Here is a 22,055-nt window from a genome sequence, read left to right as displayed (position 1 = left end):
CAATATAGCCAGCCTGCTACAGGGTTATCTATTGAGTCCACATAGCTCTGTGCCCCGACCCTGTGTGGAGTAACAAGATAGGTTAAGAACTCACCGGCCTTTCCTGAGCAGTAACCTTGCTCAGCTACTGTTCAAGGGCCATCACTACATGTGGCTGCCTATGTCCTGTCCTGCAGCTGAACAATTTTGTCCATATACTCCATGAAATTGTAGAGTCGTTGGAAACAAATCTTTCCAGCACTATATGATTAAACCGGAGGTTGAGAATTTTAGTCCCTAAAGCAGAGGCTTCCATGACCCCAGCAGGCTGAGGAAGGTTTTTAGACGGCACTTTATTGATGTCCTCGGCCCCTGATCAGTACAAACTCCCAGCACTGGTTTATACCAGCTGGACTTGGGTGCCATCCCCAAGAGCAGGAGTGGGCCCCATAGGGGCAGAGAGGCCTCCCAGACTAGGAGGAGTGTGCAGGCAGCCAGGAACCCCTCCGGAACTCCTGGCCCAGGTTAGGGAGGGCTAGCCTTTGGCAGTATCTCAGGCCCCCACTGGAGCATCATAGTTGAGCACGTAGTAGTCATGAACATACATGAGCACAGCCACTGGCTGCCCAATGATGAGTGTCAGCCACACAACTGCATTGCCATAGTTTCCTTGGAAGAAGCGGCCCACAAACAAGGCCAGTGGGACCTGAGGACAAATGAGGCTATAGTCAGGTGGGGCCTGGCACAGATACAGGCTAAGGGAAACAAGCGTCAGAGCTGCTCACCTGAACCATCATAGCTGTGAATGCCCAGAGACGGAACATACGCAGGGGAATGCTCACTAGGTACTAGAGGTGAGGAGAAGAGATGTTAGTGTTTTAATGGGTGGCCCAGCCTTGTCCAGAGGTAAAGTGAGATATGCCTAAAGCACTGACCTCATGAAAAAAGGCTGAGGCCAGAAACACCCCTGTCCTGGCCAACCATCTGTTGCTGCCTAGTCGGAGCAAAGGCTTGTAGAAGTGTCTGCAGAGCAAGGAAGCCATAGGATGAGGCTAATGCCATAAGGCCCAGGTCCATCCACAACCACACTCCACAGGTACAAATACCACCCTACCTGCTGCACCACTTATGCACAGGGATATTCCAGTTCTGCCAAAAGTAGGTGACAGACTCAGCATTCCTTGGGGTCAAGAAACAATGGAATAAGCAGAACATGCCATGATCTACCCAGATCCCTAGAGACATACTACTCACCACCAGTCCCGGTAGAACTCGCGGTCTCCAAACTGCATGAGCTCTGCCACAGCATTCAGGCAGGAATGAAAAAGCCAGTAGAAGAAGATGAGCCAGATCAGATGGTTGGGAACCTAGGGGAGACAGGGTTCCAGGTTGCAGACTTCCCTCATAACCCTCACCCTCATCCCACTGGAGCCTCTGACACTCACCGCCAGCTTCAAGAGCCGCTCAATGATACGTGAATAGTCCATATCCTGTGGAGATAGGCTGCCTCAGCTGGCTGTGTCCTCTACCCACCCCTGCCACAGTGGAACCTAACCTTACCTTGAAGGGCTTCATGGAGTTCTGGATAGTAGGGACCATCCACTACAAAGGAAAGTACCACATTAGTTCCCCTCCACTGTGCTAAGCCCCACCGTACACCCACTCACGGCACTTACCTGCTGGATCAGCCCCACTTGAAGCTGGATGAAAAAGAGCTGAGGGAAGAACAAGGCAGCCAGCTGAGAAACTAGTTACACACACCCCAAGTCCTGCCCAGACAACCCTCAAGGCCCAAACCTCACCATCTCAAGAACCCGTCGTAGCAGAAAGCGCTTTCGTATTCGAGGGGACCGAGGAAAGTTGAGTTCATAACACAAGGTAGGAGCAAAAATGAAGTAGTAGAGATCTAGAAGAGAAGGGTGGTACCAGGATGCCATAGCCCTGAGCGTGACTTACAGTCCTGTCTGAGAATCCCAACCCCACAGCTCCTCACCTCGGTAGTTCAGGTTGTCTGGGTAGTTCACAGTTTGCTGAGCAGCAGCCCCACTGACTTTCTTCCCTGCAGAAACTGCCAGAAAAGCAAGACAGCAAGGTGAGCCATGCAGCCCAGAGTCAGTCCTATAGGCGAGTTCTAGTCCTGACGGTCTCTTACCAGCTTCGGTCTTGACCCTTTTCTGGCGGCACCACAGGTTGACATCCCGGTAGGAAAAGAGCTTGAGGAAGATGATGGAGTATGATGCCAGGGCAAACAAAGAACCCACTGCAAGATAGGTATCAGCCATGTCTACCCATACACCACAGTTAACACAGGAAAGGTGGGCTCGGCTATGACACCCACATCACATGAACAACCTAAAGTCAGCTCAACTTGGGCTGGGATGGTTAGAATGGAGGCACACCTGGAGTGATGGACTCAACCAGTAAGGCCACAGCTGCTGGGAAGCAGATGATGGTAGCCAGGTTAACCACATGGAGCAGCAGCCCCATCTGCTCTGTCAGGGCACCCTGGAGAGAAAAGGAGAGCATTCAACCAGGTCCTCTGCCCTGGGAGAAGACCTTCAGGCCTAGTAAGAAGAGCCTATCACAACCAGACCACCAATGACTGTAGCAAGGAGGGGATGGGCACCACTTACCACTGCCAGGCGCTTCTCAATCTGAAATGCAGCCACAGGAAAGATGTTGGATGCTGAGGACAGAAGCATCACAGGACAGGCTCAGGCCTTCATCAGCCTGTTCCCCCACCCATGGCCCTTCTTGGAGTGCAGCTCACCAATAATCAGGCATGGGGCAGGCCAGCTGTAGGGGTCCTTCAGAAACAGAGACACCACCTGGATGGGATCTACCAGGATGCCATACCTGGGGGTGGGGCAATGGGGGCCTGAGTAGAGGTGGGCTTCACTGCCTGGGGAGGCAGGGGTGAGGTAAGACGGGCTTGGAAAAGGTACTCACTTGATGAGGTTCTCTAAAAATAACCTGGCATTACTCAGGATCTGCAAGAGACAATCAGGAGGGTTCAGCCCTATTGGTGCTAAACAGCCCACCTGACCCCAACACATCTGGCAGTTACCCTTGCCCAGGGTACTGGTCCCTTCAGTGCCTAATTGAGAGACAGGAGGCTACAGCAAGCCCTGAGGACAGGACAAGCAGCAAAAAGACCCATCAAAACCGAAAAGAACAGGGGTGGGTTTTTCTGTACCAGAGTCATCTGCTCTAGCAATACTCAAAGCTCCATTAGTGTGAATCCAGCATAGCCTATCTACGGACTGAGCCTCTAGACTCTAGCCTGAGACTCAGTGTTTGGTCTCCTTCCTCGGCCATCTTACAAGCACCAATCACAGGCCTGGAGTCACCAACCTGGCCAACTACCCAAAGAGATAGAAGCAGTGGGCAATACTGACAAGGGAACACCAGTAGGGTTCTTTGCCTAGATGGTCAGAGAAGGCACCATGTAGGTGGTACAGCTAACCAAGGCCTAAATAAAGCTCTATCCATGGAAAAGGTGCTGAAAGCCTCAGAAACCTTTCAGGGCACAACAGGGTAGAGTCCCTTCCACACTGGATGGCCAAAGAAGCCATGCCTAAAGCAAGAACAGACACTTCTGGGCAAAAGCAATAGGTATCAGATCATATCTGAGTGTTAGAAGCTGGGTGATGATAGCCTTTTGCCCTGACCCACTCATTAGGCTGTCCCTTTGAGCCTTGGACTCCAATGGTTTCTGGAGTGGAGATGCATGGCCCCAGTAGGAACCAGGCCCTAGAGGCAACAGGCTTGGAAATGGCATAGCACCCCAACTACCAATACCCAAGGTTGAAGGAAAGGGACTAGAAGGCCTACAAAGCAGTGGCTGGTTCTGCCCACATGGCATAGGACATACATCCTCAAGATTTCTTCCATACTTTTCTAGGGAGGCCACAGAGTGCGCCTCCCAGACTGGAGAGCAACCTATACTCCCCCTTTATGTCCCTGATCACACCTGCACAGCCAAGGGGAACCTGAGGCACAGCAGAGTATTCAAGAGACTCATTGTCTCTACTACCACTGAACCACCCAGAACTAGCCTGGGATCCAAGAAAAAGCCAATGTAGCCACTGCAAGGACTACCCCTGCTTTCTTCCAACCAGCCTTCAAAGGGCAGAGCCTGTACCAGGGCAAGGGCATCCTGGAAGGTTCTGCCACACATAGCCTCAGTGAGTCTGTTCCCACATTCCTACTCACCAGCATCACCACACACCAATTCAGGATGCCACGATAATTGTTGAAACCACTGTCTGAGCTGAACAAAGACTCTTGTAGACGGTGGCACCTAGCAAAAAAGGAGACAGGATCCTGTCCAGTAAGTAATAACCAGTATGACAGGGATAAACACATCACAACCAACCCCTGTTCCAGGTGTCTTTTTTATCTAGAGTCCATTACCCATTTACAAACAGGAAGAGAAGCCAGGCAAAGCCATTCCAGAGGCTACATAGCTACTAGAGGAAAAGGTCTCAGAACCATCCAGAGATCTTTCCCTCTAGCAGAAAAATGTTCATCACAAGCAGAAGAGACTAGACAGGCCTTCATGGAGTCTGAGCTCCAGAAATCTCCAACTGCAACCAAGCTCTTGGGCCACAAAGATAATCCCGCCTGGGCATGTGTGGACCTATGTGGACCTATCAAGTACTGCTGGGACAGCAAGACAAGATGGAGTCTACCTTGCCCAATCTGCCCATCCCACCTACCACATCACGCTCGGAAGAGTCCCCACCATAGCCAGGAAAAGCATCCTCCCTACATTTAGACACAGAGGTCCATTATAATAGCTGGCCTAGTGCCCAGTCTTAATGTACCTTTCTCAGGAGCAGTGATTTGGCCCCACGGCCCTCTCATGTTCAAGTTCTGTGTCCCTGCCTTTGTTCAGGGGCCATAAGGCAACTAACTACTCAGACCTGATGAAAACCCCCAGAAACTTCCTACCCATGAAGGCTCTCACCCAGTGACTGGATGAGGACACCCAAATAGACACTGCTTGTGAAGAAGTACACCAGGGCAGGCAGAGGAGCACTGTGTGACTAGGATAAGGACCAGACTTGGCTACAGATAAAGACAACAGGAACATCCTAGAACCCTCACTCACACCAACTGTGGCTCCACCTTGCCCTCCAGCTGCTGTGCCACCAGGAAGCCACACAGAATTGAGCAAGACAGATTTTGTAAGCAAAGAGGTAGGGCCTCTCCTTCCTCTCACCACAGACACCTCTGCCCTGGGGCATCTGAGGAGGAAGAGGAGCAGGCCAGGAACCTACTATAGGACTATCCCACAGATGCCCTTTTAGAGCTGACCTTGCCTTATAATAAGGGGCAAGCCCTAGCTTTTGTTAGGGTTGGAAGCCTGACAGCCCTCTCCAGAAGAGGGGTCAAGGAGGCTGAGGGGCAATACCAACAAGCTCCTTCTTGATACTATCAAGACTGAGATCTTTTTCTTTTTTCCTCTTTTTGAGACAGGATTTCTCAGTGTAATAGTCCTGGCTGTCATGGAGCTCACTGTGTAGACCAGGCTGGCCTCAGATTCACAGAGATCTGCCTGCTTCTGCCTCCTGAGCGCTGGGATTAAAGGTGTGTGTCACCACCACCACCAGACTCAAGATTGAGATCTACCCAAAACAAAAACAAACAAAAAAACATTCAGGAGACAGAGGAAGGTAGCTCTCTGAGTTCGAAGCCAGCCTGGTTTACAGAATGAGTACCGGGACAGCAAGGGCTACACAGAGAAACCCTGTGGTTAAAAAAATGAAGAGAGAGAAAGAGATCTGCTTAGCACCTAGTCCCATCTACACTAACTCCTGGTTAGTTGGAGAGTGGTCAAACCCCTCTTACTGTCTATGCCATGCTAGAGCACCAACGTGAGATAGTTAGTTCCACCCTAGTTCCAGCCCAACTCCATTTCCAATTGTCCATTTCCTAAAGACTAGCCTTCCAGCATCTACACACTAGGCCTATGTGATAGAAGTCATATAATACGACTGTAGTCTCTATCTGAGCCCCCCTTTCTTTCCAATCTGCACCTGCCTTCTGATTGCTGTCTTTGTTTGGGGTATATCCCCAAACTGTTTTCACTGGCTTGATGTAGTTATCCTTAAGAGGTAACACCATAAAAATAAATAAATGAATAAATAAAATAAAGTGGCAACACCATAAGGCAAGCAGGAATGTATTCTGCGTCTGTCTGCTAGACCTTCCCATCAGTCCCCTCCCCCAAGCTGAAGTCCTGTGCTTTCAGCACAACTATCCCAAAGCCTTCTGGCCCCAAAACTTCACAGTTGGTCTCTGTACCACAACCCACCATAACCAAAGCTGTTTCACAAAACTTGACCTCTCTCGGGGCTGGAGAGATGGCTCAGCGGTTAAGAGTATTGCCTGCTCTTCCAGAGGTCCTGAGTTCAATTCCCAGCAACCACATGGTGGCTCACAACCATCTGTAATGAGATCTGGCGCCCTTTTCTGGCATGCTGGCAGATAGTAATTAAATTAAAAAAAAAAAAAACCTGACTCTTCTCCCATTTGGGTAACCATGCTGCTTTTTTCTGTGGTCATCTCCAGAATGAAGACAAAAGTAGAGAATAGGTCCTCCATTCCAGAGTTGGCAGTAAGCAGACAATCTTTGTTTTGTGATTTAAGTGACATGAACTGTGTAGTCAGGCTGGCCTTGCCGATCCTCCTGCCTTAGCCTCTCTAGTGCTGGTATTGCAGACATGTGCCACCACGTGGAAGGCCTTGCCTGGGTTAGCAGACAATAACCTAAGAGCTTATTTTCAGGTTCCTTCTGTTGGGCTTCTAATTCCTTCCTTAACTATCCACACCAATGTCTCCAGTCCCTCCTTCTACAAACTGCCCATCCAGCAACATGAAGGCAGCATTTCCACTGCCCTGCCTCCACCTATGCTACTCCTTCCCTTCATAGATCCTAGGGGAGGAAGCCCCCATCCACCAATGTCTGCAAAGTCTAGGCTTGCCACTGTGACCAGAAGCAAGTGGGCTGAAGGGCAGGCGGCAGAAATGGAAATGCAGGGAAAAGAGGAGCTGGCTAGCCATGATCACAGCCATTTGAGCCACCCTCTCACCTACTAAAGGGCCTTCCCATGTCCTACACTCACTCCCTGAGGCCCTCCCTCCTATACCACCCAGGTCTACCCAGGTAAACCACACAAGCAAGGAAGCTAGCAAGGAAGAAGTAGCACCCTCTCCTGCCTCTCCTGCCTCTCCTGCTTCTCCTGCAACCCCACAGAAGCACTGTAAGACAAGAACATGCCCATCCCACACACACACTCAAAGAATAAATTTCCAAGTACGAACTTCATCTAGGGACCTCAGTTCAGATTCAACACTAAACATTAAGAGAAGGGAAGAGAATGCCAGCTACTCTTCTAGCTGATAGCTGGCACTTCCTCTGAGCTGCCCTCTGAGCCAAACCCTGGGGTATAAGAAGGTTGAAGCAAGATCCTCATAAATTCCCAGACCCTACTAGAGATGTATAAAAGACGTTCAGGGACAAATACCATGGGAAAAACCCACCACCCTAAGGTCTTGCCTTGAGTGCCCATGAATGCGTGCCATCTGGAAAGGTGAATAGCAGACAGAACTTATTGCCTCACCTTGCCACAGGGTAGAAGAAAGGAACTGACATTCAGGACCCAGCTCAATGGCCCAGCTTAAAGTGAGCAGGAAGTACAGGGGAGGGGAGGATACAGAAATTCAGGGAGTCAAGAGGAAGGGTGAGAGAAAGGTTGGACTGCCAAGTGCAACAACAAAGGGAGGGGGAGTTGGCAAGAGAACAGTGGCAATGGGGTGAGCTACAGGCCAACTCCAAGAGGGCAGTCAGAGCCTGGCCCACCAACAGAAAGAATGGAATCTAGCGCCTCAATTAGGAGGCCTCAAACCCTGTGCCATTCCCAAATTAGAATCCCCACCCCCACCTCTGCAATCTACCATCCATCTATGGGGAGAGAAATCACAGCAGAGATGTCACACAGACATATTTCCTATCTTTGCACAAACTTCACACCAAAGGACACAGAAAAAGTTCACACAGAAGAGTGGCCATCCAAAGATGGGACTGCTCTCTCTTGCCTATCTCTGAATAGTAACTTGGTCCACAGCTGAGATCTCACATAAAAAGACACTATTCCTACCCCTCTAGAGGTCATACAGCAGACTTCCAGACTCCTAAAGGGAAAGGCAACGAGGGCAGTCAGCATAGGGGAACTCTAGGACCCTTCACATCTTCTCAGACGGAGTTGGGCATGGACACTTTTAATCCCACCACTTGGGAGGCAGAGGCATGCAGATCTCTGATCAAGACCAGCCTGGTCTATAGAGTTCCAGAACAACAAGGAAGGGCTACACAGGAAACCCTGTTTGTTTGTTTGTTTGTTTGTTTGAAGTAAAATGAGAGAGAGAGAGAGAGAGAGAGAGAGAGAATACATCATCTTCTCAGATGGAAAGTGGGAAGTCAACCTCCCTCAAGCAAAGCTGTGAATTACAGAAAACCACCATCCCTCTTAGGAGGGCCAGCCTCCTCCCACACTGTGCCTTCACGGCCTTCTTACCTGACCTTTGTCCACACTGTGCCAGGCCTCACACTGAAGTTATCTTATCTCCTAGGTGAACTGTGAACACCTAAGGGCAGCTGGGGGCCCCCTTCCCACAGTGCCCACTAGAGAAAGACTCCCTTGATACAAACAGAACAAATCTTTGCCAGCCTAGTTGTCCACCTTCTCCTAGTAGTCCCTCAGCTACTCCCTAACCCAGAACTACGAAAAAGGGTCCCAAGGTGAACACCAGAAAGAGCCTCAGGGACAGCTTGGAGGAGACAGCCAATGTTATCAAAGAACACAGTACATTCTTCCAGCTCTCACAGTCAAGTCAGTCAGCGAAGCACAACCTCTCCCATAGGTGTGTCCATACCAAACCTCCCGCCAGCACCCAGCCAGGGGAGGAAAGTCTAGTTTAACTGTCAGCTCAGTCCCTATAGCCTGCAGTCATTCTGTAGCACAAGCAGGGTTTCAGGCCCTCCTACTTACAGGAAGAGGGGTGAATAAGCCATGAAGCCACTCTCTTAGTACAAGACAACTTCCTGTACTGTCCCCTGCCCTGGGCAAATGCCCATTCCACTCTCCTCACACAGCCTTGTGTCCTCCGGAGCCTCTAGCCGCCTTCTACCCACAGGACACCCCCCAGAGTTCTGCAAGGGTACCTCTTCATCATAACCCTCCCCCAAAAACATCTACCTCCTTCTACGGAGGAAAGTCCATTCACCAGCAACCCCCAGGGCTCCAGACTTCCTGCTACCCATCCCTCAGAAGGGACCTCAAGGGACTTGCCTCAAGGTACGCTTCCCTAAGCAAACTGGAAAAGGGGCTGCTACCTACTCCTCTGCCCGGGCTCCCTGGTTGGCTCCCTGGTCACCCTATCTGGGTGACCTTGGTAAGTGACCCTCTTCCCCAAGACTACGTCCCCGCGTAGCCCAAGGGGACCCCCCAGACTCGGGACTCGCAAAGCTGTGGCCACCTTTTAAGAACTGGGAGCGTCGCTGGGGAGATCAGATGTAGGGGTCAGGCGCTCTGCTACCTCAGCTCCCAGTGGCCGTCGCCCACGTTGGTGTGTCTGTCTTTGTCCGGGTTCGGGGTTGGAGCTGGAGCCCGAGCAGGCGCGTCACCCCCGGCTCCCAAGTCGGGGCCCGCATCCGCATCTCGCACCTCCTCTTCGGCTGCCACGGGCCCGCCACCACTCTGGACGGAGACCCGGGAGCCATTCCTCCGACGCCGAGAGCCGCCCGCGCCTCCGCGGTCGCCCATGGCCTCGGCCCGCACCTCGTCACGGCCCAGTCGTGGCCCGCCGGCTTGCAGCGCCTGGAACCCGCGGCCCCGCCTCTGGACCCTAAGTAACGGCCTCCGCCGCCGCCCCCTGCCGGCCTCCGTAGCCCGCACAGGCCGCAACTACCTCTGCGACGCTGAGGCTGCGCTGCCGCGGAGCAGATGACTGGCGGTGGCGTCCCCTGAGAGTCCATTTGTAGTCCCAAGCCAGGCGGGGGCGGGGCCTGAGCGAAGACGCGGAGCCCATTGGGATTTGCGGGAGCAGGGCGCGGAGCCTCCTGGGAGTTGAAGGCGCGGCAAGTCAACGGCGCGTGGCCCTCTGGGAACTCGGCAGTCGCTTGGAAGCTGGAGCAACTTTGCGCGCAATTGCGTTGTGAACATCGGTGGAACTGGTCCAAAGTTCTGTCCGAGGAACAAGGACCGCCGAGGATTACACCGGCTCCCGATTCCCTGGCAGCTGCGCACTTCCCCTGACCTCTTGCCTGCCCTTTGTCCTACTTCTGGAAATACATAGTTTCGTCATCCCTCTACCCAGCAGCGGTTTGGGTGTGGGTCATTTATGAAACTGTGCGCACACTGACGTCTTGAGGCCCCAGATCCGTGTTCCGCGCACAACTGGCTGCGCTAACAGCCCTGGCTGGCACCTACGTTCTCTGAGCGATTCCTAGCTGTTTGGCAGGAACCGCTTTAAATGGACCTTGGAGGGCATACCCGGTCAAAGGATCAAGCTGGAGAAATAACCAGACTCGTATCACAGCAAGTCTGTGCAACCGCCCAGTTGTTTGGTAAATGAAGCAACCCATTAATCACCATGGTCTCTTCCGCCACCGCCCAACACCTGGGTCGCGGACCTAACATGCAACCCGCCTGAATTAGACATCGCAGTGCATGACCTCGGGAAACAACTGTTTTCCTTCAGAAACGCTATAAGGTCCCAGGAGAATAGCGACCTGCTCTTCTGTGGATAGCAGGATCAAGAAGCACCTCTATAGGATAAGCAAGTGTGCACCCTGGGGCTGGTAGCCTCTCCTACAGGGTGCCACCAGCCTCCGTATTGAAGTCACCCCACATCTCTAGTATCCTCTTTTCTCCCTCTGTTCATGCCACATACCATGATGAACAACCGACGCTACCTTGCAGGTGTCTTCCTGTAGTGCGCACAGAAAGGAGCCCAGGGCATGGACTTTTGTGGATTAGAGCCAACCTGATCTCCTCAGTCTCCCAGAGCGAGCGTTCCTTTGCTGCTGGCCCAGCATGCCTTTCAGCTGGACCTGGGTAAGGAAGGGCTAGATCTTTGCGAATACTAACCCGAAAGGGGGCAGAGTGAAAGAAAATGTCTCCTTGTGAACCTGAAATATGAGTCATGTGAGCTCTACCATCCCTTCCCCACTGCCCCCATCAGTAAACATGAGGCATCCACGTGTTCCTGGGATAGCACTCCGGCTACACCAACTTTCAGTATGAAACCAGGGACGAAAAGTGGGAGGTTGAGGCTCAGGCTACTTGCTACTCAGGCCAGAGATGGATTCACACCACCTAATAATATGCAAGATCTCCTTGGAGGCAGCTTGTTCATTGACATCCAGGCTTAAAGCTGTCAACCATGGGAGTGAAGGGACCAGTGCCCCCAGAAATGATGGAGGCCTGTGGCAAAGAGTTGGGACCTATATCAGAGTGCCAGGCCTGATTCAGGGAGAAAAGACTGGAATGGATTGCCTGGTGCAGCAGCTTCACTATCAAAATCTAGAGTGAAGCATGACCCAGGGTTCCAGGAGAAAAGAAAAGGTACAGGTGAGATTGGCTGGGAAATCGGTATGGATGGAGGAACTGAAAAGGAAACCATGATGCCGACAGATCTCCCGAGAGGTGGCAACAAAAGGGGTTTGGGCCTTGGAGTAAGAAGGAGCTTTGCAAGCCTGCCAGACTAAGAGGACCAGCAGGGTTTTGGAAGTTACAGACAGCTTCAGACTGACCCCCAGCACCCTGGGACCACAAGCAGGTCAAGGAAACCTGCTGGGAAGAGTTTACAGCAATGGAGACATAGGCTCATCTCAGCCCTCCAGGGCGTTGTTTCCATCCTTCTGGCCCACCACCCTAAAACAACAGAAACAACCAAGACCCTGAAACTGTGGCATCCTCTGGAAGTGGGCAGATAAGAGACTTTGCTGCATGTCTCTGCTGTCTGCCAAAGTGGCGTTTGGGTGTGCGGAATAATGAGACAGAGCTCTGTAAAGGCCCTTTATCCTCCCGCAAGCTCCTTTTCTCACCCCTGAGCCTCAGGTTTCTGTTGTGTAAACAGGAAATTATCTCTTCCCGGTCAGAGACAGTGACAGCTAAGAAACTTCTACAGGGAGCCTGGCTAGGAACTTCTAGTGCCAGATGTGCCTCCACTCCTGTTACGGCTGTCCCAGCCTCCCAGGGTGTGCCCTCCGCCACGGCAATGTTCTCCACACCGCTGGCACATAGGCCATGACCTGCTGCCCATCCTTCTCTGCCTTTTCGGCCAGTGGATGGATGAGCAGGTCAGGCCCCTGCTCTTGCCAGGATGTAGGCAGTTGGGCTGACTCTGACCTAAGATTGACCTAGTTTGACCAGATGTATGCAAAGTATTTGAGCGACTCAACTCAAACCTGCTTTCCTGCTCGCCAGGGGTCATCCCTGGGTGAGCCAACCCCACCCCCATCCCTACAGATCTCTCTACCCAGCACAGCCTTGCCTCCTATTCCCTCTCTTCAGCTTGTCTAGGACCTGAGGGCTATGGTGGCTGTGACGTGCCTCTGCTCCTGGGAATCTTCCAACTGTGCTGCTGGCTAGCAGTACAGCGGCACACTCCCACCGTTTAGTGATCTGATTGAGAGCAGCAGGCCTCCAAGGATGGGGCTAGACCCGGAAAACTCTCCTGTCCCAATTCCTCCAACACAGGTCCAGAGGATTGCTAAGGATGAGTCCACAGCTGTTGGTGCAGCTGCAGAAGTACTAAGGAGGAAAGAGTAGCGGCCATCCAGGCCAGGAGAGAGACTGCAGCTCCACTCTGTAGTGAGAGACAGGGTTTCTCACTCTTCAGACCAGGCTGGCCTGGACTTACAGACATCCGCCTGCCTCTGCCTTTAAGTGCTGGGATTAAAGGCGTGTGCCACTACCGCCTGGCCTTGCTGTATATTTTAGCCATTCTAAGTCAGCTTGGGAAAGACCTGACTTTGGCCTAGAAGCTATGAGTGCCCTGAATACCTGAGACAGAGTAGTTTCGCTTATCCCAGGGGAATTGTCAATGCCTTTGCCTTCAGAGAGGTACTCCACTGGTCCAGCTAGACGGCAGACTATTTCCAGTAAGAGAAAAGGCCAAGGCTGGTGCTTCACTTGCGATTCCCAGCCCTGATCTGAGCTTTCAGAACTGGAAATTCTCCCTTCAGACACCCTCAGATACCTCTAATGGCACCCCAACAGGACACGTCAGTCAACACTCCAAATTCTATCAAGAGTGGCATTTATTCTCCTCGTGGAGGTGCGGCGCTCCGAGGAGCTGGTGCTATTGTGCTTAGGAAGGAGGTCTGTCCGTCCGTCCGTCTGTCCGGCCGGCCCGGCCCCAAACGGGGGCGGAAGAGGGACACGGCCCGAGTAAAAATCCCGGCCTGTTGCGGGCCAGGAGTATGTACAAGGTGGCGGGGCGCAGGCGGGGGTGGGGGCGGGGCGGGCCGGCAGCCACAGCCCCCACCCGAGGGCCCCCCGCACCTCGGGCCCTACTTGTAGAATCAGTACAAAATAGGTGCTACCTAAACGTTCCTTCTACCTGAATTCGCTAAGTCGGTTATTGTGCTGCTTAGTTATGGGGGCGGGAGGGGGCCCATGGCTTTCCACGGCGGCAGGGTGTGGGCGAAGCGGGAGATCCTGGCGGGCCCACAGCCCTTCCAGCCTTCTCCATAGGTAGGTAGACAGGAGTAAGGAGTGGGGCAGGGTGGGCGCCTCTGTGTGTGTGTGCATGCGGCACAGGCTGGCAGGCCCAGGCTAGGAACTGTGGGCATTTCGCCAGGTGGACTTAAGGGGGTTGGATATGGGCACTGCTATGCTAGGCCTGCAGGTCCGCACCAGGAGGGTAGCCAAGCTTGGTGCTGGGATGAGGCTGGCCATACCATATACTCCAGCTTGTTGCGCCTTAGCGGCACAGAGACAGCAGAGCCTCGTATCTCAGGGAATAAGAAAATGGGTACCTGTGTGGGTGGCCCTGGTGAAGCTGGGCCCCCAGACCCTGGGGCCTGTCCAACTTGAGCTGGAAACATAAGGCCCAAGTCAAAGGCAGAGCCTGACTACATCCAGCATAAACGAGGACTGAGGTGGGTAGGAGAGGCCATATGGGCCCAGGGATCCAGCCCTCTGCAACTGCCTACCACCCTGGCCTACCCATGCTTGTTGGGCCCATCACTGACAGGCACCTCCACGAAGGTTGCCACATCTCTGACGGATTCAGGAAAGGGCCTGGCATATCGTAGGTACCCAATGATGGGTCGGTGAGTGATGAAGGACTGACAGAGAGGCTGTGGTTGATACCATTCCATTCCAGCCTCTGGAACCATGACGCCTGCCGGGCTCTGCCCTGGGGGAGGGAATGGGGAAAGAAAGTCTGCGTGGCCGGCCCCGCGCAGCATCCCTGATCTAGGGGCCTATGGGATGGGTAGGGCAGGGGATACCTGATTCTCAGTAACTCTAGAGGCTGCGGCAGCTTCACATGCAGTGCGCATTATTGCTCTATAGTCTGCATCGGACTAACTAAGAGGAAGGGGAGCGGGCAGCCCCGGGAAGGGTTGGGAAGAAGGGTGGGACTGCATGCAGTGATGTCACAAAGGCTGCGGCCAATGGGGCGGGCCCTTGGGGTAGGGTCACCGCCGAGGCTTTGGCATAGACGGGTCAAAGTTGGCAACCGAGTGGGGGCTGGGCCTGGCCTCCGGGAAAGGGCCGGCCTCTGTGAGGCAAAGCTCAGGGGCAGAGGAAGTGGTCCTGACAACCTAAGCCCCGGGCGTCGGTGGGAAGAATGAGGGTTCGGCGCCCCCTCCCTGATCCGAGTGCAATCCGTTCATAAATAAAACGTATAAATACAGAAAGAAAGAAACCCGACGCGTCCGCAACCCCCCCAGGGGGCTTTACCCGCAAAGCAAATACAGAGGTGTGTAGAGGGCAGTGGCACACCAGCCTGCCGGCCCGGGTATCCGTCCTCCAACACCCGAAGCCTGGGGAGCGAGGGAGGGGGCCCCGGGGCAGGGTGGGATCGGGGTCTGAGTAGGTCGGATAAGTTCATGCGATTCCGATATGCGTCATTATTATTCGTTATGGAGGACAGAGCCCCGGAAGCCGGGCTGGAAGAATTCGGATTTGGCAGAGGATGCGAGGCGAGGGTAGGAGGGAGGCTCGGACTGAGGCCCCAGAAAGAACCCGAGGGAGAGGGTTGCCGCCGTCCGCGCCCCTCCCCATCCCCAAATCGTCTAGCACTCCCGGGAGGTCTGCAAAGCCTCTGGAACAGAACGCCTCTGTGGCCCGCCTGCTCTCCTGCTCCTCCTCCGGCCAGCTGCCCGGGTGGAGGTGACTCCCTGGACGCCGGGCTGAAGGCTTGGCCTGGAAGGCTTGGGAAGGGGTGGGGAAGACCTGAGTCTCTGCAACGCGATCCAGGGGCGCAGAGGAGGGAGGAGGGCGCTCCTTACCTCACCTCACCCCTGTCTTCAGAGACCCAACTAAGAGATGAGGTTCGGTTCTGGGTCTGGTAGACCCTATTGCTGGGAGAAAGCCTGGGGCACCCTGGAGGAGAGGGGAGGGGTTTCGGGGTGGGTCTCCCCTCGGGACCCTATTGCTTGAAGGGGCTGGCAAGGCTCCTGGCGAGCGGGGCAGGGTGGGGCCGGCTCCCTACCCCTATTGCTGTGAGGAGGGGCCCGCCCTCCAGCCCCTCCGCCCTGACGCCAGCGGAGACTTCCCTGGGGGGCCCGTATTGCTGAGAGCCGACCTGGCTGGCGGAGGCCCCGCTGCCCTAGGCTTGAACCGGGCTGAGCTGCGGCGGCGCAGGGGTTGCGGGGCCACCGGCGCCGCCCTTGAAGCAGGCTGACTCGTAGTGCTTGTTGAGATAAGACTTGAGCGCGAAGCTCTTCTTGCAGCGCTTGCACTGGAAGTGCTTGAAGGCGGAGTGCGTCTGCATGTGTGCGCGCAGGTTGGAGCGGTCTGCGAAGGCCTTGCCGCAGTGCGCACAGCCGAAGGGTTTCTCGCCCGTGTGAGAGCGCATATGGCCCTGCAGCAGCCAGGGCCGCGAGAAGGCTTTGCCGCACACGCCGCACTTGTGGCGCAGATCGTGCGTGAGCAGGTGCATAGCCATGGCCGGCATGGACACGTACACCTTGCCACACGTTGGGCAACGCCTTGCCAGCTGGCTGTCCAAGCTGCGGTGTGTTTGCTTGTGGCGGCTCAGGTTCGACGACGTGGCGTAAGTTTTGCCGCACTCGCCGCACGCGTGCCGGCCACCAGCGCCCGTGGCTCCTGGCCCCGCACGCGCCTCGGTGCCCGCCCCCACGCGCGTGCCACCCCGACTAGCGGACCCTGATCCAGAGCCTCGCGTGCCCGGCCCGCCCCCCCCTCCACTGTCGCTGTCGGGGGCCGCCACCGAGGCTGTGGAGGGGGCCGCGGCAGCGTTGGCATTAGCAGCCTTACGGCGTGAGCGCCCATCAGTGATGAAGAAGGCGTCAGCCGCGTAGCCTTCGCTGACCGCCGCGTCGCCGTTGATGTAGCCGCCAGCAGCAGTAGCCAGCTCTGGGCGAGGGGTGGGCGGCGGTGCTGAGCCAGAAGCCGCGGGACCCAGCTCTCCGCGCACAGCCGCAGCATACATAGGCTCCGGGGATGGCCCTTTGAGTAACGCCGCCTCAGCGTCGCCATCGTAGACAGACGCAGGCCCCACGTAGTCACTGAGGTATCCTGCGGGCGGAGGCGGACAGACAGACAACGGGAGGGGAACGGAGCAGCGGGCAAGACACAAGCAAGCAAAGCGAGCGGCGGGAGACCGAGAAGACACAGCGGGAGATGTTGGGTCCGGAAGGAAGACAAACAGGAATTAGGACAAAGGAGAAGGGGCCGGGGACCACAGGGCAGAGAGGATGGAGACCGTGGGGAGGGGAAGAGAGGAGAGAAGAGAGACAGCAGAGGATGAGACAGGGCCAGGCAGGGCTCCTCCCCCGCCGCCCAAGCGCCCCGCCCCCGCGCGGGGAGGAGAGAGAGGCATCTTCGGGCGCGGCTGCCCCCCTTCAGCGAGCCTCAAGGTCAGGGGGGAGGGGCGGCGCTCCTCTCTTCCTCCTCCCCCTTCCCCTCCCCCTCGGGTTCTCCCCACTTCAGCAGTTTTCCCTGATTATGCAACACACTGCAGACCCGCCGCGCACAAAGCCAGGGCCTCCAGCCCAGAGACCCCGACGGTCCTGCCTCTTCGGGGTCCCCGGGGCCGCCTTCAGACCCTAAAATCTGCTTCCAGACTTGACTCTGGTTCCCTAGGTGTACCAACAAAACCTTAGCGACTTCTACCTAGCCAGCATCTATCTCTGGCCATAGTCAGTACTTCGCCCTCATCTCCCAGCTATCTGACCACTTACTGGACGTGATCACTACCCTTGCAGCTTGAACTCATTTATCTCCACCCACTCCTTTCTATTATCCTGGGTCCTACTTTGGTCTACATTCTTTTCTCCCCATGCCCTAACCCTTCTGGGGACCTTCTCAAGTCCCCATCAAGGGACTAGGAAGACTGCCAGGGCATCCACTAGAGGACACGTTATTAGAGACAAGCTGCAGGTGGACATCGTTCATGCCAGTAACTGCAGTTGTTCCCAAAGTACAAGATGGATCTCACCATCTCAGGATCGTAAAGTAAAAGCATACCCTTCACAATGCAGCCTCTAGCCCTTTCAGGGTTGCCCCTAGGCTCCCAGGAATCACTGGGCCTGGTGTCCTCTCACAGGATAAGCTGTCTACCGACCCTGGCATTGGAACTCACCTCCCACATATGCAGGGTCACATATGCAGCCATCCAGACACACTCTCAGTCACATGGTGCACAGCGGCCTCAGTGTCACGTGGTCTCATGTAGTGGCACACAGGCAGGCACACACACAGGGTCACACACAAGCGCACAAAGTCACATGGCCACACGCAGTCACATGGGCCCACACAGGCTTATGCTCTTGCAGGTCACACTTGCTCCGACACCCCACACTGCTGGCACTCCTGTCCCCCTTGCCTGCATGCTAACAGTTGTCCTTGAACTTGGGCATCCTTACACAAAGAGCCGCCCCTGACTCCAATACCTTGGCTTCCCTTGCTCACCTCCTCCTTCCTAATCCTGAGTCCAGGGAAGATACTGCTGTTGCCTCTTCTGGTACCTAGGCCCTGACAGGTGGGTGGCTCTGCCAGACCTCATGCCTACTCCCTAGAGCTCCCAGCATTCCCTAGCTAGCCCTAGCAAGGGGCTTTGAAGGTGCAGCCAAAGAAAAGTGAAACATCCAGATTTCTGGGTGTGGGTTTGCATGTGCCCATATAACTGGGTCTTGTTATGTCAGCAGGTGTCCGCGTAGCTGTGTATTTCAGCACAAGTCAGTGTGTGGGTCCCTGTGTGCCTTTAGTGCTTCCTATTCCTGATTCCTCTTTCCTACCTCTCCTGTACCCACACTCTGGCCAACCTCGGAAGCTGTCTGGCCTTACTCTTCTCCCTTTTTCTCAGCCTTCATTCTCGGTTCCAGCCTCAGGCTGCTTCCGCTGGATCTACATCCCCCTCCTACCCTACCACTCCACCCCCACACTCTGGCCACCCACCCCTTCCAGCAAAGCCCTGGGCCCTGCCCCAGCTGCAGTCCAGAGCGCACCTTTATCCTGCAGTCGCACTCCGAGATCGCTGCGGGCGCGCCCGTAGGAGCTGTCGAGGTCTGCCGAAGAGAATGTGTCAAGTTTGACCTTCTTAACCAGGAAGGACCTGGGCATGATTCCTGCGGGGCTCCGGCAGTGAGGGCCTGCAGAGCCGGGGCTCGGGGGGACTGCGTCCGCGGCGAGGCCCCGTCACCATCCGAGGAGCGGTGGAAGCAGCACTGTCCCCAGTCTGGCCTGTGGATGCTGCTGGGCGAGTGTGATTCTCTCTCTTCTTGCTTCCCTGCGTCTCTTCTTCCCCTCCGGATCCCTCCTCTCTCTTTCTCTCTGTCTCTCCCCTTCCTTCGTTCCTTCCTCCTCTTCTCTTCTTTTCTCTTCTTTCCTTCCTTCCTTCCCTCCTCTGGTCCCGGCTTCCCAGCCCGCAGTGCCGCCCCTGGACAGGCGGGGGAGGAGGCTGGGGGGGGGCGGAGAGGGGGGGAGCGGCTCCGTCCCGGGCCCGGAGGCTGCGAATGGGTGCAGGGCTGGCCCGGCCCCACGGCCCCCTTCCCCTCCCCCCCCCGCCGCGGCGGCGGAACCTCAGTCAGCGGCGCCCCATACCCCCGGGGGCGGCAGCGCCGGGCCAAGAGAACACGACAGTAGCAGTAGCAGCGGCAGGAGCACCAGCAGCTTCAGCACCGCGGCCAGCGCTGGCTAGGGCAGCACCGCGGCCAGCGCCCGGGCGCACTCAGCTGGCGCTGGCGAAGAGGGGCGGGCCACCCGGGCTTGGTCGCCGGGTGGGGGTCCTCGGCGGGGGTCTCTGGGAGGCTGGCTTTATTGTTCTGCAGTCGGAGCGGGCGGCGGCGGCGGCGGGCGGGGGTCCTCAGGGGGAGGGGTACTCAGGGAGGGCGGGCCGAGGGAGGGAAGGAGAGAGGGAGGGACGGGGGTCCGGGGGCGGGGCTCCGCTCTCGGACAGCTCCGGGGCAGGCCTCCTGAGCCTGCAAGCCTCTTCTGCCTGCCGCCGAGCGCAGCCTCTGGCTTTTAAAGCCAAGCGCTGGGGGAGGGGGTGGGCGGGGAGGGGAAAAGGCCAGCGGAAATGGCTGCGCCGAGCTGGGCCGGGCCAGGGTCTCCTGGGAGGGGTCCTGGGGATGCCTCGCCTAGACTTGTGCGGAGTTCCCCCGTGCGGCTCGGGAATGGCGACCTGATACTTGGTGGCATAGTCGGGCGTGTGGAGAGAGGTGGGAATGGGCCTGACACTCATGCTCCCCAGACTCTGGTTCTTTTGGGGAGAACGCAAGCGGACCTCAGCCTGGTCCACGCTGCCTCGTATAAGGTCTGGAGGTTAGGCGCGGGATGTGCGGAGGTGGGGAGAGGCGGGAGACCAAAGGAGTGAATGCTGAGGCAGCGAAAACGCAGTGTGGAAACCTGTGTGCGCCCTGTGCCGCAGTGCCTCTTGCCACTGTCACCTCGGCTGACCCTGTGCCCGCTGGAGGGACCTCTCTGCCCCCGCCTCTCCCGCGGGACAGATGTCCAGCACAGTAGCGTCGTAGCAAGCTGAGTGTGCATGGTGAGAGGGACTGCCATGCCCCTGTTCCAGAAATTCCGCTCCATTGGTGGTTTCCGCCCTTCCGCGCCTCTACAGCTTCCCCCAGGCGGCCTGCAACCAGGCGAATAACCCTTCCCGTGGCCGCCCGCCCGGAGTTTGCAGCCCCCATGACGTCAGGCCCAATGGCCAATGGCGGGACACTGGGGGTTGGGGGCCTCACAATGGCTGCGCGCGGGTGCTTATGTCCCCAATTAAGGCAGGGCGCCGCCATTGTCCCTTCGTCGCCCCCTCCTCGCGTTGGGGTCTCTGAGCTGAGCTCTCCCCACACAGCCTGCTCGGACTAGCGACTATGGTCACGGAGCGGCAAGAGGGGATTGCAGCGCGGTGACCTTATACGGACTGGCCCCGTCCGGCGCAGAAGCCAGGGCAGCTGCTGCAGTGCTGAGCTCAGCTCCCCTTCTGCTGCGTGCTTGGCTGCGACCTGCATCCACTGCCTCGCGTCCGGCCACGGTGGGTGTGAGCTACCTGCCGCACACTTGAGTGTGGAGACCACTCTCCTGCTTTATGCTAGCGGCCCAGCTCCTCAGCGGCCGGACATCCATCTTGCGTGGCAGACGCTCCCGAGGGGCAGGGCGGGTGCGGCCTCCCCCTTATCGCCGAGCAGCAGCCGGCGAAGCTCGCAGTGGGGGGTGGGGGGCGAGGGTTCCCCTCCAGCCACGCCACTAGTCCCGGCTTCTTCCCAGAGGGGACCGGCTGAGGCGCAGCCGGAGGCGTCAGGCCAATTAGCATTTTGATTGCTGGACGGGGGTGGGGGGTTCATCTGGAACAAGGTCTAATTACCAGACGGACCCTCGGGGCTCAGGCAGACTCGATCCCCCTCACCCTCTGTTTGCTGCCTTCTTCTGGACAGTGTCCCCACCCCCAACTCTATCCTCCCACTTCCTCTAGGTCCCCTCATAGGCTTAGTCATCCTGTCTAGTTCTGTCCTTATACTTTGCCCCTTGGGTCCTTTCTTTATTAGACGTGGTCCTTGGCCCTTCCAGTCTTTCCTGAGTCAAGTCCTGTTCCTCTGTGGCTCTATGCTCAACCCTCTTCTCCATCCCTTCATATAATAATCTCTATCCTTATGTTCGGTGCACAGCCCTTCCCCCTCCCCCCCCCCAACTTTGTCACTCACTCCTCTCCTTTGGCCCTTAACCCCTTGATGGGACAGACCATGCCCAGGCACATGTGTCCTTGGGTCTCAGGGGCAGGCAATACAGAGGGAACCATTCAAACAGGCCTTGCTCTGGCTATGATAGATCCCTCAGGACCTCCCCCCCCCCCCACACACACACACACACACGGGGAGGGGGGGACAGCCAGGAGGGGCAGCTGGGTTCAGGCCTTGACCATCAGTCCCCACCAGCCCAGGTGCATGGAGCACATGGGACCCAGGAGCAATTACTTGGGCATTCCAACTGGCCTTGTGAAACTGACTCTCTGCACCCCACTTCCATGTAGAGATTCCCCAGACCCTTGATCCAAAGAAGAGTTGAGGCATAGTTGATCACTCCTTTTGACAAGTTATAAGCTCTCTTACCCGAGGCCCCACTGAATCTCTCCCACTGAGAGTTGCAGCTGAGAAGGCTTTGTTGCAGTAGTAGAGCAAAGCAGCCCTCAATCCGTGGATAACTGCAGGCCCCACTGTCCTGGCCCTCTTAGCAACTTGCGCAAAACCTCCTCATGAGGCTTTCTTCTTGCTGTTTTGGTTCAGTTTTTATCCCTTTTCAATAAGGGTCTCAGTGTTTGGTCTGTGAATATCTTTCTTCCTCTGCTTTCCTTATACTTATAAC

At 56.1% G+C, this 22,055-nt stretch overlaps 2 protein-coding genes across 2 annotated transcripts; both read right to left on the bottom strand.

The window, feature by feature from the left end:
• Window positions 1-316: 316 nt before the first annotated feature.
• On the bottom strand, window positions 317-10,050 carry Dgat1 (diacylglycerol O-acyltransferase 1). The gene is made up of 17 exons (XM_041672232.1): window positions 9,586-10,050; window positions 4,195-4,282; window positions 2,929-2,969; window positions 2,750-2,835; window positions 2,613-2,665; window positions 2,379-2,484; window positions 2,132-2,239; window positions 1,973-2,047; window positions 1,782-1,885; window positions 1,656-1,694; window positions 1,540-1,581; window positions 1,425-1,469; window positions 1,234-1,346; window positions 1,094-1,159; window positions 915-1,002; window positions 765-827; window positions 317-685 (listed from the first exon to the last, which is right to left on the bottom strand). The coding sequence occupies exons 1-17, from the start codon at window positions 9,810-9,812 to the stop codon at window positions 533-535; spliced, it is 1,497 nt and encodes a 498-aa protein (XP_041528166.1). The 5' UTR covers window positions 9,813-10,050; the 3' UTR covers window positions 317-532.
• A 3,247-nt stretch (window positions 10,051-13,297) lies between these two features.
• On the bottom strand, window positions 13,298-19,584 carry Scrt1 (scratch family transcriptional repressor 1). Its single transcript, XM_041672388.1, has 2 exons — window positions 18,701-19,584; window positions 13,298-16,769 (listed from the first exon to the last, which is right to left on the bottom strand). Exons 1-2 carry the CDS (start codon window positions 18,813-18,815, stop codon window positions 15,838-15,840), a joined length of 1,047 nt encoding a protein of 348 aa, XP_041528322.1. The 5' UTR covers window positions 18,816-19,584; the 3' UTR covers window positions 13,298-15,837.
• Between the last annotated feature and the right edge of the window lie 2,471 nt (window positions 19,585-22,055).

The sequence above is a fragment of the Microtus oregoni genome, unplaced genomic scaffold, assembly GCF_018167655.1.
Source record: "Microtus oregoni isolate MIOR12 unplaced genomic scaffold, Mior012 000022F_ref0000154, whole genome shotgun sequence".
Taxonomy (NCBI): Eukaryota; Metazoa; Chordata; class Mammalia; order Rodentia; family Cricetidae; genus Microtus; species Microtus oregoni.
Note: the sequence above shows the minus strand (reverse complement) of the source record. Positions and strands in the feature narration are given on the sequence as shown.

Coding starts and splice junctions, on each gene's coding strand:
- Scrt1 (XM_041672388.1), bottom strand. CDS start 18,815: ATGCCCAGGTCCTTCCTGGTTAAGAAGGTCAAACTTGACACATTCTCT. Junction 16,770..18,700: donor AGTGCGACTGCAGGATAAAG/GTGCGCTCTGGA, acceptor CTCCGCCCGCAG/GATACCTCAGTGACTACGTG.
- Dgat1 (XM_041672232.1), bottom strand. CDS start 9,812: ATGGGCGACCGCGGAGGCGCGGGCGGCTCTCGGCGTCGGAGGAATGGC. Junction 2,240..2,378: donor GGTTGAGTCCATCACTCCAG/GTGTGCCTCCAT, acceptor CCTATCTTGCAG/TGGGTTCTTTGTTTGCCCTG. Junction 1,160..1,233: donor GAGTTCTACCGGGACTGGTG/GTGAGTAGTATG, acceptor CTTGACCCCAAG/GAATGCTGAGTCTGTCACCT.